Below are 14847 nucleotides of genomic sequence, written 5' to 3'. Positions count from 1 at the left end.
TAGCTAGTAGCAAATATTGAGGATTGGGATTGGGAAACACCTAGGAAAATGTGTTCACATTCGGAAACTAATTTCAGTTCATCTTTGTTCGGGTTTTATTCAAGCTAACCCTTTAACGCCGAAAATTATGATTCTTAAAATAAACTTATATTTTTTATTTTAGTTTTATAAAAGTTTTTCAATTTTGCTTAGAATGAATTGGTATTATTTTTCTCATTCTAAAAGTATATATGAACACATACTTTTTATGCCTGTGAGAGGATATTTTTAATTTCAAAGTTTTGATTAATCCGAGGTTAACAAAATAGATTTTTTCAATAATTACTTAACAGAATTTTAAAAGTAAGGTGTCAAATTAAAGATCTTACTATTTTTGTTCATACTGGCCATTTTCTTCTTTTATTTTGTTGCGTTTTAGTACCTTAAAACCGACTTAATTATTTTTTTAAAAACTTAAATTACTTAAAAAATAAGAGGTCTACAAAAAAACCGATTGCATATCTGAATTCTATGAAAAATTTTACATCTACTACTTACTGAAAGAACCGGCTAGCTATCTTAAATAAAAAGCAAAAAAGTTGATACGCCTTCTTTTGAACAACTTTGCTTTTATGAAGTCCTTCTTAAAACCTCTCTATGTATGATTTATTTTAGGCTGAATTTTTGTGACCTTTGCAAAGCAAGTGATAAAAATGGCCATTTATTAACTCCCTTCAGGAGTGGTTTTATGAAGAACTTTATAAAAGCAAAGGTGTTCAAAATTTAAAATAAATAATATTTGCTTTTCTTGTCTTGATTGTGCAGCAACTCCTAGGGGGTGAAAATTGAAATTTTCAAATCTAATTTTCTCAAAAAACCCTCGCTGAAATATTTTGGTTTTACCTGGAATCATCATGGTTTTATGTCTATTTTCACCATACATAGGTCTCAGGGCTCGGCACTTACTTTTGTCTTGATTCAATTCTAGCCCACAGTGTCCAAGATTTCCGTTGGTCGAATAGCACAGTCTTATTTGTTTGTTCTTTACATAAATACTAGCGGCTACGCCCCTAGTGGCCTTTAGGGGCACTTGAGGAGGGAGGAGTTTAATTCGAAAATCCAACTTTTTATTTTAGATTTAAAAAGAAAAAGTTAAATAAATTTTGAGGGCTGATTTTTTTGGGAAGCTGCGCTTACGACATCGGTTCAAACGATATCCTTTGGTGCAAACAAACAAACAAACAGACAGACATACATACTGTTACTTTATTATAAGGATACATGTAAACATACGTTTTATGTTAAACGATGTAGGTTTTTAACGATAGAAACTAATTGTAGAGTGTAAGATGAAATAATTTCAATAGATTCATATCCGTATTACAACTAATTGCTGTATTTTCTAGGACCTTTATGTTTTTTAAAATCTCATAAACTGCTTAATAGAAAAAAGAAATCTAAAAGATTTAACATTTTTTGTTTGTTTTATTATTGTCTAATTTTTTACTTGACCATGTTTTGAGGTTATTATCATCTTTGAAACCACATTGCTTACACAGTTGGATAATCCAAATATTTATCTTTTCTTAAAACAATATTATTATTACTTTTTATTGTACCAACCCCTTAAGAAAATAGCCTAAAACCACCAAAAGACCAATAGTTATATTACCTGAAGAGTGGAACCCAATCGGTTCAGCAGTTTCTGAGATCTTAACCTTCAGACATACAGACAAACATCGTTCTACTTTGTGTATAGATTATTGATTTCTCAAATTTCAATCCTTGTATAAAAGTAACAGGATCTATGTCTGTCCGACTGTCTGCGTGTACCAAAGGATCTCGGTAGCCGCTGAACCGATAAGGTATCCTTTACAGTGTAGCCTCTCATAGGTCCTGGGTAGGTTTATAACTGTTTTAAGGGGAGGATACCTCCTTCCTCCAAGGAGGAATTACCCCATCAAAAATAATCCTAATAAAAATATAAAGTGAGGGTTTCATGAGATGAGAAAAATTGCTTATTTATAAAAATATAATTCTTGAGTTGAATATTTATTCTTAAGAAAATAAATAAATGATGACTCTCCCAACTGTTAACAACATTTAAGTCATATTGCTTACATTTTCTCATAACATTTTAACAAAAGCAAGACAAACAAGAACAAATATTTTCTTAGCCATATCAGTAAAGCTTAATTGTGGATTCTTAATCCTTCTTACTAAAGTAGTAGAATTTATGTTTAAATGTAAATATATAAGATGTCGTATACGGCTTGACTGATCATTATCAATCTACATCTTTCAGAAAAGCTATGTATCGGGCCAAGGAAAGTTATTGGCTAATTCGCATTAGATAGATAATCTATTAGTGAAAAAATCCCCTCCTCCAAAAATTAAAATATTTGGGGTAAGCAATCAACTAAAGCAGCCTAATAAAAAAATGACGTCATCCAATACAAATGAACGATGATAGATACATTGTAATTAACCAATGGTAGATTATATACTGACCTTTCTATCATTGGTCATTTGTATTTTATGATAAATCTACAATTCTAAAATTTAAGATTATGCAATGTTATTTTACAAACTTATTGTAGTAAATTATAGAGTTGCTGTGCTACTTAAAAGCAGCATGAGAAAATTTCTTACACCTTCCTATAAATTAAAACTATTGTATAACAATATTTTCAAATTAGTTTTTTAGTTGCAGTGGCGGTTACTTTATAATAAGTCCAAGTTTTTGTTACAAAAAAAATTCATTTTTAAAATTACATAAAACAAGAATTACAACATCCACGAGTATAAAGTTTCTTTACTAATATTAGGGACAATAATAGACAGAAAAACGAAATATTTACATAATACACATATCCATAAATTTGTTTCTATCTCATATTGCAGCTGACGTATTCCTATATCAACTATACCTACTCGGATTAACGTACAGTCAGATATATAAAGTGAGTCATATAGTAGCTTTGCTAATAAAAAGATGAAGAAAGATCGCGTGACATAAAGGTTAAAAAAAGAAAAACATAGAATAGTTATTTATCGCATCGTACTATAGACAGCTTTCCGCGGTTATTAAAATAAAAAATATAAGATTAAAACCAGTATGTTAGCCTTATGGGGCCAAAGGCCGTGGCTTACAAAACTTATACTAATCTTAAGTTTTTTTTTACTTGAAAACTCGTGGAAAATTGTCTGTAATACGATGAATTTTTAGTATGGCTGAGAACCGGGTATGATCCAGCGGATCTGAATCGGATTCGAAGCCATACTGGTAAAAAAAAGTCAAATAGATTTGTACAATAAAGATAACAAAAAGTGTGAGAATAAGAATGAAAGATATGAAGACAAATTATCATTTAAAAAAAGTTCATTCCAATTGCATTCATGTTTTTAAGAGCGAAGCTTTTCTATAATTAGGGTCAGTCCGTCTGGAACGGTTTGCTTTTCTCGTTAATTTAAGCAATTTAAAATTGTCCTATCGATTTCAAATTTTTCATGATGATTCGTATGACAGTTATGTATGATTTTGGAAGCGTAGCAACTATATGATTGTTACCAGAAATTTCGTACGTCAATTTAAAACATGATGATTTTTTACTTTTTTTATGATATAATAATCATATTCATGTGATTTTTGAAATTCTGATTGTAGAGCTTCGCTTTTATGGAGGTTGTCATCCTTGTTTTTCTATTGTTTAATTGAGTCAAGTAAAAAGTTAACTTGGTAGAAAAAAGATATTTTGTTTAATACATTGCATTGACTGTATATTTTAATTATAGCTTTTTAAAAACCTCAGAACCTCTGAAAATCATTATAAAGTATTCAGTTTTTTTTTGCTGAAGCTTTAGATTTCCTCTCCGTGAAAAAAAATAAAAATAATAAAATTAGTTAAATATAATGATTTTTTTTTGTAAAATTTCTATAATACGATACTAAACATGATCAATCTAACCAAATCAGTTTCGAAGTCTTGGCTTACAGTAGCTAAAATTAATAATTTATTTTAATTTAGGTGATTCTGTTCTTGGTGGTGGCTCCGTTGATAGTTGTGGCAGCTAGTTTCTGGATTGTTGTGGTCAGACTTTTCATTCAATTCAGACAAAAAGGTAATAGTTATTTATCGCATCGTATTACAAACAGCTTTCCGCGGAAATAAAAATGTACAATCACAAGATTAAAACCAGATTTTAGCACTGAGTTGCCGAAGGTACGGGCTAAAAAATGGTTTTAATTATATGATTGTACATTTTTTTTATTCGTAGAAAACTGGATATAATACGATGCTATGCATAATTTTTCAGTATGGCTGAGAACCGGTTTTAATCCACCGGATATTAATCGGTTTCGAAGAAATACTGGGAAAATTATAAATTAAGTGTTAGGTAGATTTGATTTCTAAATCTAAATTATCAATTAAGGGAAACTGATTAGTTATAGGAATTCTTCAATAAAATTTCAGCCCGCTACCTTTTATAGTCGCCAAGAAATCTCTTTTCCTTTACATTTTAAAAATATTGTTAGACGTGCATTTGTAATTATCTACTAGCTTTAAAAACTAAAAAATCTGCATGAATTTTAGGAAAGATAGCCAAGAAGACCATGGGTGTGCCCGTCCCCGCCACAGTATACACCCCAGAGCCCCATAATTGGGACACTCCCCTCCCCATATGGGCGCTACAACCACCCACCTCTGCTTGGGATCCATCATACCTCCAGCAAATTGATCCCAGGTATTGTAGAATGATATAGTAATCTTTAGTACAATTTAGCAAGATGTCTATACGTCAGTCTGTAACTGCTGAACCGACTAGGTTCTACTCTTCAGGGAATATAGATGGAATATAGATAGTTTGCTAAATTTATGAGTGACTGAAATGAAATATAAAACCCAACTTATATATCATAATTAAGCTGAATTGACCTCGCAAATTATCAACATATCAATATTATCAGGGATCTTAAGTGTTAAGACAATGGCCCATAAATTGATGTACATCCACAATGATGATACACAAAAATTACCCCTCCTGTAGATTACAATTTGTGGTTGTAACGTTTGGACACTCAAGTTAATGAACCAACCAATCAAAATTCAGCCAAGTCCCAAAACTTGTTAAGCCAGTGAATAAGAAAACGTTAATGTAAAACTTTGGGGACTAGTGTAATAAACAGCCCATCGCTCCCTCTCTCTCTATCAAAATTAAGCTGAATTGACTTCGCAAATCATCAACATATCGATATTATGGTCACTTTAATAGATGATTAGGTAACGATCATTTACAATAATTTACCACACACAGTTATACCGAATAAGGATACGTATTATTAAAAGTGAAGCTTTTCTATAATTAGGGTCGTTCCGTCGTTCCATACTCATCGTTAATTTAGGCATGTTCGATTTCAAACTTGGCATTGTGATTACTGTAGTATTTAGGTACGATTTAGAAAGCGTATCAACTCTATAATTGTTACCAGAATGTCCTTACGTCCATTTAAAACATGCTGAGTTTATGTTCATAAACAGTATTCTGTATTTATGCAGTTTTGCAACAAATTTACTTACAATTTTGTTTTGACTTATACATTCTAGTCTGCTTATGTATGTTTGTCCTACCGTTACAGAGCTTCGCTTTTATGGATGTTGTCATCCTTCTTTACTCTATAAATTATGTTTCAAAAATCTGATTCTCTACAGAAATCATACAACTTAATATCTTTAAAGAAAAGTATTGGAATAAATCAGGGAGGAAGGGACATAACATTGAAAAATTCACTGGTACCCAAAATTTTATACACTAGGTTTCTTATTCGTTGGCGTAAAAACTTTGGGTACTTTTATTGTATAGTTACAAACTGCATGATAGTGTCCAAACATTTCAAACAATAATTTAACTTACAGAAGGGGTAATTTTGTTTATGATAATTGAAATACAATTTATGACTTTTTTTGAAATCATGAAAATTAATATTTACAAAATAAAATAGAAAAATTTTTTTTTTATTTTACTTTTTTTGTAATTCTTAATCTTTTAAATTCATGTGTAAAAAATGGATAATGTATACTTTGAAAAAAAGAAAAGAGTGATCGATGGAGATTTAAGAAAGATATAAAAACAGATACATTCAAACAAGGTTGATTGGGTTTTGTAACAGTGAAGCTTTTCTCAACAAATAAGAGAATTGAATGCCTTTGTGGAAATAAAAAAATCATAAACACATTCTTTTGAAGGGAAACATTTCTACATACCCAAGGTTAGGTTAGGTTTGGACAGCCCCGCAGGGTTAAAGCACCCCGTGCGGACATGAAATAAGCATTTTGTTTTCTGTAAATGACCGACTGACTGGCCTATCGACAAGTTAAGAGAATATTCGCAGCAATGAGGAGATAAAGAGTAGAGAATGAAAAATGGGAGAGAGAAATTCCATACTTTTGTAAGATATTACTTCGGTTCTATAGTGTTATAATCACAGTAGAGTTTTAGGCTTGATAATACAGAAATTCTTATGTTGCCATGGGATTTTCATGGCTATAGGCACCACCGCTTATTCATGATTCATCACACAGACTAAACTTAGCTGTCACATTTTATCTTCATTCAAATCTTGGGTAGATAGATAGGTAGATAGGAAGATAGATAGATAGATGGATAGATATATAGGTAGATAGGAAGATGGATATATAGATGGATGGATTGAGCTTTATAAAAAAAATAGAACATTATCTAAAATTTATATGTATAAATTTAAAAGTTTTCAAAATACAAAAGATTTCTAGATCTGAGGGGAATTCTTAAAAAACTTTTTAGGCTCACTGCCTCACTAAAATCAATGAGGATCGTAGTTCAGTGAGGCAAAATTATCCCCACCTAATTTTTAGCGAGCCTTACTAATTTTAGTAGGGCAGTGAGCTAAAAAGTTTTTTAAGAATCCACCTCTGGACTTAAAGATAGGCCATAATGTTAATTTAACATTTACTGAAAGTAAAATTCAATAGTGTAAATCAATTTATCATCCATTGTCTTATCCCTTAAAGGCCTTAGTGAAAAATAGAAAATTACCAAAAATGTATATATATATATATATATATAAATATAAAGATTTTGTAAATACGAAAGATTTCTAGATCTGGACTATAAGATAGGCCATAAAAACATGCATCACACTAATAGAGGTGATACGTTTATCCAATATTATAATGTTAATATCGTTAAGTCTAATATTAATATTTAAGAAAACTTTATAAGACTGCAAAATACAGAGATCTAAAGCGATAAGACAATGGCCTATAAATTGATATAAAACCCCAATGATGATACATAAAATCAACTTTATGAATCAACCAATCAAAATTTACTAAAGTAACCCAAAATTGGTAAGTCAACAAATAAGAAAGTGTTACTATAAAACTTTTTGTGGACTTGTGTAAAAAACAGCCCATTGTCCCCTCTGTGTGTGATAAATTAGCATTAATTAATAAACATCGTTCAAACCAAAAAAACATGGTATACGAATAACATAGAACAGCAAGGTATTTTAAGGGAAGAGACGATAGAGGATAAATTTATGTTTACCCACAATTTTCTAAACCAGGGCACCCTTAGGCTCCGTACTATCATTATATAAGATATTTCTGATCATTTTTAGATCTTATGAAAGCGTATAAAGTTCTTTAAAATTAAAATGTTTGACAATAGTAAGAATATGCCGTGAACTGTACTAGAAAAAATTTCTGTAGATTTTTTGTCGTTTTTATAACAGCATATTTTTGTGTATTTCTATGTAAATGTAAAAATGCTAGAAATGGTGTTAGGAAGAAAGTTTAAAGATTGGTTAAAAGGTGTTTTTACAATTCTGCTAATTTTGAAAATATTGAATCCCTTTTTCTACATGCATTATGATGTAAATTTGTTTTGTACATTTATCATTTTATTGCTTTTAGAAAATCCAATTTTTATGGATTTATATTTTTTTATACTGAAATGATTTTAACATTAGGGGCGTAAGTAAGGAAAAAATTTGTGGACGTTGTCACCCTTAGTAAAATTATATGCTCCAGTTTGTTTATGAATGATTTAGAACAATAATGTTTTTTTGTACATCAAAAGTGCTATATTATTTTTCACAGTTTTAATGGAGAGTTAGAATAGGTTTGGCATGAAGCGCACGATTTGTTCGCCTAGGGGCTTCAATATAATTATATTACCAGGGCTGTAGGAATTGCTTTTCACTACAAAAATACAATCGTTATAATAAAGTAGCAGGATGTTTGTGTGTGTGACTATCTATTACTAAGTATCTCGCTAACAGCTGAATCGATATGGTTCTCCTTTACAGTGTAGCCTTTCATAGGCCCTGGGACGGTTTATCGCTATTTGGGGGGAGAGTACCACCACCCTGCCAGGATAATTCACCCCTAAAAAAAATTATTCCTCCACTAAATTTTATGTGGAATGGGTCAACTCATACCCACCTTCAAGTGCCCCAAGAGGCCTCAAAGGCCGAAGGCGCTAGTAGTTACGTATATTTATAATTGTTATGCTTTATTTGCATATATAATGACCAATATACCAACCAACAGTACAAGAATTTGCTATAATTTTAAGCTATTTACCCTTTCCCTATATTTGCAAATCTAGTACACACCCCCTTATCATTCATCAAAAATTTCATCGTTGTACTACAATGGATATATTATTGCTTCGATCTTACACCAGATTTTCATGTTCTCTAATAAAGTGAAACTTGTAAGGGGCTAAAATAACGCTGGATAATTATTACTTGGATCTTAAACCAGATTTTTATATTCTCTATTAAGTGAAACTTGTAGCAGGATAAAATAACAAGATTCTTCTCTTCCCCTCCCCTCCCCTCCTATTGACTGAACAAACTGACCAACAAATGAATTCCATGCTAGCGAGCTAAATTGATGACAATTTCCCCTGTCCTAATATCTACGTATATTCTACATCCATCCAGTACTACAAATTGTAAATAAATATAGTTAGGGAATACTTGTGAATTTTGAAGCTTTTTATATTATGGCAAATTATAAAAAACCTTCTTACTAAATACATACATATATCAAATAAGTTGCTAATAGGTTAGAAAAGTCATTTATCGCATCGTATTATAGACAGCTAGCAGCGGAATATTCGTGGAAAATGGACTTTAATACGAACTATACATGTTTCTTTTTCTGTATGGTTGAGAACCGGTTCTAATCCAGTGGATATTAATCGGTTTCAAAGCCATACTGGAAAACTAATTATCTTTCCTTATAAACATATTTTCACACGTATAAATACTAAATAGATAATTGGAAATAGAGTCCAATCGGTTCAGTGGTTACTGAGATCTTAAGTTTCAGACAAACAGACGGGCAGACATCGTTCTACGATAAGTTAATGGATAGATTAATAGATAGAATAGTTTATAGTCATATTTAAAATAGATAAATAGCATGATAAAATATCAAAAAACATCTAGTTTAAAGGGTTATAAAGAAAAAAGTCACAAGGATCTAAAGAGATAGGCTGATAAATTGGTGTACTGTACATCCCCATGTGATGGTACACAAAATTATAATTGGTGGTTGGATACGTTTGGACACTCAACTTCATGAACCAACAAATAAAAATTCAATAAAAGTCCCCAAAGTTGTTAAAATAAATGAGAAAACGTTATTGTGAAATTTTGGGGGCCAAGTATAATAAACATCCCAATGTCCCCTACCTCCCTGTAAACGATAGCTAGATATCTAAAAAGATAGAAAGATTGAGATAGAAAGTATTGTTAGAGAATGAGTTTGACGCCCCATGATCTATTTATCATAAATCTCTCTCTTCTTTAGTTTCATCTTTAGGTGTTTCTTTAAAACTAATTAATTCTTTATATATAGCTAAATTTTTAATATCTCATAATCAAATTCTATAATATAAAGTAGTAAGCCTGTAGCAAAGAATTTCGCTAACCGTTGAACTGATATGGTTCTCCTTTACAGTGGATATTCTTAGAGGTCCTGAGATGATTTTATGCTATTTTATTTGTTCATAAATAAATCTGGGTATGGTTTAAGAATATTTTTCTGCATATCCATATCCCTTTAAGTATATAGCCCCTAGATGCTTAGAGTGCAGCCGGCCGTTAGTTAATATTAAAGCTATATAACCTTTAAAAAAAACATGTCCTAATATTTTTTTATTTTTTTTAGCGGCCAAAAATATCTATAAGTGACCGTCTAACCAAGGAGAAGGGTACATTGGGCTGCTTATTACACTAGTTCCCTAAGACGTTTTCGTATTCATTGACTTTGGGGACTAAAACTCTTTTGATGCTCTTATGCTTTTCTTGTTTTTAATTTATTGACATATCAACGTTTTTGTAATGAAAGGACGTCGACGCTAAAATATATTTGTCACATTGTACGAATACCTAGTTCACAGCCAGATGCTTCTATCATCTTTCTCGTATTCATTCGAATCCGGTGGACAGGAACCGGTTCTCATCAATACGAAAAAACTATGTCTTGCATCGTATCATATCCAGCTTTCTACCAATATAAAAATGTACAATCATAAGATTAATAATTGTACATTCTATATCCGCGGAAAGCCGTTTATAATACGATGAAAGAAATAACTATTCTTGCATTAGTCTACGATGATTTTTTACGATAGATAGATAAGACAGACAGAAAAATTATGTGGATACATTGAATTTTTTTCGTTATGATATTAAGACAAGGCCGATAAATTTTTGTAATTACATCCCCATTCATGATGTAACATTTGGAAACTCAACTTGATAAATCCACTAAATAATATTCAATAAAAGTTCGTAAAGCTGTTAAGCCAACGAATAAGAAAACGTTATTATAAAACTTTGGGGACTAGTGCAATAAACAGCCCAATGTAGACAGATAGATAAATAAGACTGGAAGATAGAGTTATATGTTTGGCTTTTTATTTACAGATAGTTAAAACTTTTGACTTAAAGAGTTATTAATAGATGAAAATTGGTATGAAAATTGATATTCGTAAGACAGAATACTAGAGCAACAAAACAGTTATTACTGATCTATGATATAATTTATCTATGAAGCTTTACAATCATTTTAATAATTATATCATGTTGTGATGTATTTAAAGTAGAAAAATTTAAATATTAGAGCAATTTCAAACATTGAAAATCATTTAAAATTTAGTTTCAACTATTTTCATATTTTTAATAAATACATCATCACAGTTCGCCTCTTAATCTAGGACGTCTGCATTCTGTAATTTGTATGACCCTCCGTCTAAGTAAGTTAGCAAAAACCTTTTGCTATAACAGGGTTATCAGAATGGTTCTTTCTTTTAAATCGTCTAGCCGAGCCTAATTAATTTAATATAGACGTTAGCATTCGGTCATTTGTATATCCATAGCGTCTTGTATTCATTTTAAAAAGGCATCAGTTTTCATGAGAACCATTCTTGTTTATATTCTTAACTAAATTGTTAATACGAAGTACGAAGTTAAGTAATAATTTCAAATTATTCATATGTCTATATATTACAACATATTACATATTATAGACTGAATTACAAAATAACAATATTTAATGAGAAAACCACTTTGGTTAGTTATGGTTTTATTTGGTAAAGATTATTTACATTATTTATTATAAAGATTTTAAATCAGGGCTCGGCAGCCGCGCATTAGTCGCGCATGAGCCTCATATTTAAAACTGCTTGTGTGCCAAAATAAATTCCGAAATTAAAAGATGGGTCGTCTGTTTAGGAACAGGTTCAGACATCCAGCAGAATTCTAAAGTTATAATATGACGATTTTACTGAACCTTGCGCGCGGCTGCCGAGCCCTGTTTTATAGGATTAAACTAAAAAGAACAAATGTGATCATATTAAACATGACAAAATAGTGCATATAAATATCCAGCAGATTTGAGATTTTTGATTTCCTCGATTCCTATTAATAATTTATATAGTTTTGGTAACTTTTGGATATTTCAGCGATGCCTTTTCATTTGACCGTTTAAATCACCCAAATATTTTAAAAATTTTATTATCAAATTTAAAATAAAATTTCTGTTCTTGATATTCAAGAAAAAATATTTGAAAGCGAAGCCTTTCTAAATGTATGGTCAGTCCGCTAAGATTTCACTCACCTCTGAATCGACTGTGCTCTTTATTTTAGGGATGATTTAGAGAACTTTGTTTTTATATTTTGAATGGTTATAGACTATTATTATCCTCCATTCCTTCCAATTCGAATACAGAACCCTTAGATGCTGGGGGGTGCATTCGTAACTTTACAGTACTTTTGGTATTATATCCTTGATATGACCAGAACCCGAGGCGTGCAGAAGGGGGTGTATCCACCCCCCTATTAAAATAAAATTATGGAGGGTGAAAACACTCCCCGTAAAGTCATGTGACATCATAAAATGAGTGATTTTCCATATCTTTTTATCAGGGGCTTTCTTTCCCACTTCTCCTCTCATCTCCTTCATTTTTATGACGTCACATGTCTGATTTTTGAGTGACTTTCTCCATTTACCACTCCCCTGTCAAAATTAAGGGGGGTTGAAACACTTCCCTATGGGCCTCCCTTCCTTGACATGGTCCACAAGCACCTGAACAAAATTTCAGAGTGCTTCGCGTTTCCTCCTAGTTTAAATTAAGGATTTTTATATATTTACTTATGTTGTAGGTATGTGGAAACTCCAGAAGAATCTCGTAGATCTGTCAGGTACAACCTTTATTCAGTATCGCTTCGAAACCGATTAATATCCACTGGATTAGAACCGGTTCTCAGCCTTACAAAAAATTATGAATATCATTACGAATAAAAATATTTACATCCACAAAATTTAAAATTTATTACGCCTTTTGAGTAGATTTATTTTATTATTAAAATATTTTTAGTCGTTCACGAAGAACCTCAAGATCACAATCAAAATCTGACGATTCTCAGGTTACTATTATTTTACTTTAAGTATCACAGCAAGTGCTACTCTATAAGTAGAATATGTCTGTCTGTTCGTTGTCCGACTGTCAGTCTGCCACTAAAAGACATGACAAGAACTTTTTAATGATTAACACAAAATCAAGTATTATTACTCTACTTTTTTTTCGGAGAAGAAATCAAACTTTCAATATTTGACCAAGATTATTTAAAAATATATATTATTTATCAGGGATCTAAAGGGATAAGACAATGGCGGATATATTGATGTACATCCCCAATGATGATACATAAAATTATCTCTTCTGTAGATTGCAATTTGTTGAAACGTTTAAACACTCCATTTAACTAACCACCCAAAGTCACCAAAGTTGTTGAGCCAACGAATAAGAAAACGTTATCATATGACATTGGGGACTAGTATCATACCTGATTATCTATCCTTCCAATCCCTGAAAAAAAATACATATGTATAACTGCACTCCTAGTAAATTTGTGCATTTGTAGTGTCATCAAATATTCATAGGGTAGAAGTGGGATATTAAAATCGGGTTAGCAAATTCATGAAGATGATTAAAGTCCTTTAACAGATTATGACGTCATAAGATAAGATAACCAATGAGAGGCCAGCATAAATTTTACCATTGGTCAATTACAGTGTATACTGGCCTCTCATTGGCTATTATATCGAATGACGTTATAACCTGTTGAGAGAGTTTAATCATCTTCCAAATTCATATATGAGAAAAATGACATATAAGAATGGATTTTAAAAATGTGTATATTGTGACAGGGGAATTTTTGTCGTCAATTTAGGTTGCTAATATTGTCCTCAGAAATTGGTCAATAATACGTTTCTCTATGGACAGGGTTGGGTTGGGATAAAGTCATAAGGAGGGCGTATATCGTTATATTAGCCAGATTATATGGGAGAAACATTTTTCAGGGAATGCGAAAATCTCTCACAATATCCACGAATTTTACTTGGTTGGTTCATTAAGTTGAGTGTCCTAACGTTTTATCCACTAATGCTAATCTACAGAAGGGGTAATTTTGTGTATCATCATTGAGGAAATGCATCAATTTATCGTTCATTGTATTATCCCTTTAGATCTCTGACAAATCTACTCCTCACTACCCTACAGTTATGTAAAAGTTAGTATAAGTAGGCGTTGTTTATACACACATGGTTAGAATTATGTAGGCCGTGGACTAATATTAAATGTTTTTAAAATCGAATTTTTTACAATTACGATCGGTCCGTCCGTTAGAACGTCTGGAATGGATAGCTTTTTTCGTTAATTTAGGAATGTTAGAATTGTCCTATGTTTTTTTTTGTAATTTACTATCCTTGGAAAACTGTCTTTTACGACGAGCAAGTATGCATAAAGCAAGCAGTAGTATACATGCAAAAAAACTGTCATTATATTATAATCGTTTCAACATCATTTTCTCACCCACCTTCCCACCAAACCAAGTCCTTTATTCCTAATTTTATGGCATCACATTAATTACAGCTTTCCGTTGGTATAAAAATGAAAAATATAAGATTAAACCCTGAGGGGCCGAAATTTTAACATTCTTAGAAAATTGTCTGTAATACGATGGTATACATAATTTTTCAATATGGCTGAGAACCGATTCTAATCCAGAGGATATTTATCGGTTTCAAAGCCATACTGGATATTATATTCTTATGTTATAACTGTATTATAATAAAAACGGAACTTTAATTAATAACATAATTTTATTAAAAGGCCTATTTTGGGAGTGGGGACAAAACACCTAATTTAAAAATGCCTAACTAAAAATGCCTAATTAAAAATACCTAATTTTAAGAATAGCTAATGTTAAAAACGCCTACTATAAAAACACCTAGTTTGAAAACA

At 31.2% G+C, this 14847-nt stretch overlaps 1 protein-coding gene across 1 annotated transcript in view; it reads left to right on the top strand.

The window, feature by feature from the left end:
- Positions 1 to 14847, top strand: part of LOC145330223 (uncharacterized) — a 78881-nt gene that overhangs the window by 31201 nt on the left and 32833 nt on the right. The window contains exons 6-9 of the mRNA XM_080174834.1: positions 4008 to 4101; positions 4575 to 4725; positions 12704 to 12742; positions 12919 to 12967. Of these exons, the coding sequence (XP_080030960.1) occupies positions 4008 to 4101; positions 4575 to 4725; positions 12704 to 12742; positions 12919 to 12967 (333 nt within the window). The remainder of the gene's footprint in view (positions 1 to 4007; positions 4102 to 4574; positions 4726 to 12703; positions 12743 to 12918; positions 12968 to 14847) is intronic.

Source organism: Acartia tonsa, chromosome 10 (assembly GCF_053477335.1).
Source record: "Acartia tonsa isolate MP-2025a chromosome 10, ASM5347733v1, whole genome shotgun sequence".
Classification (NCBI taxonomy): domain Eukaryota; kingdom Metazoa; phylum Arthropoda; class Copepoda; order Calanoida; family Acartiidae; genus Acartia; species Acartia tonsa.
Note: the sequence above shows the minus strand (reverse complement) of the source record. Positions and strands in the feature narration are given on the sequence as shown.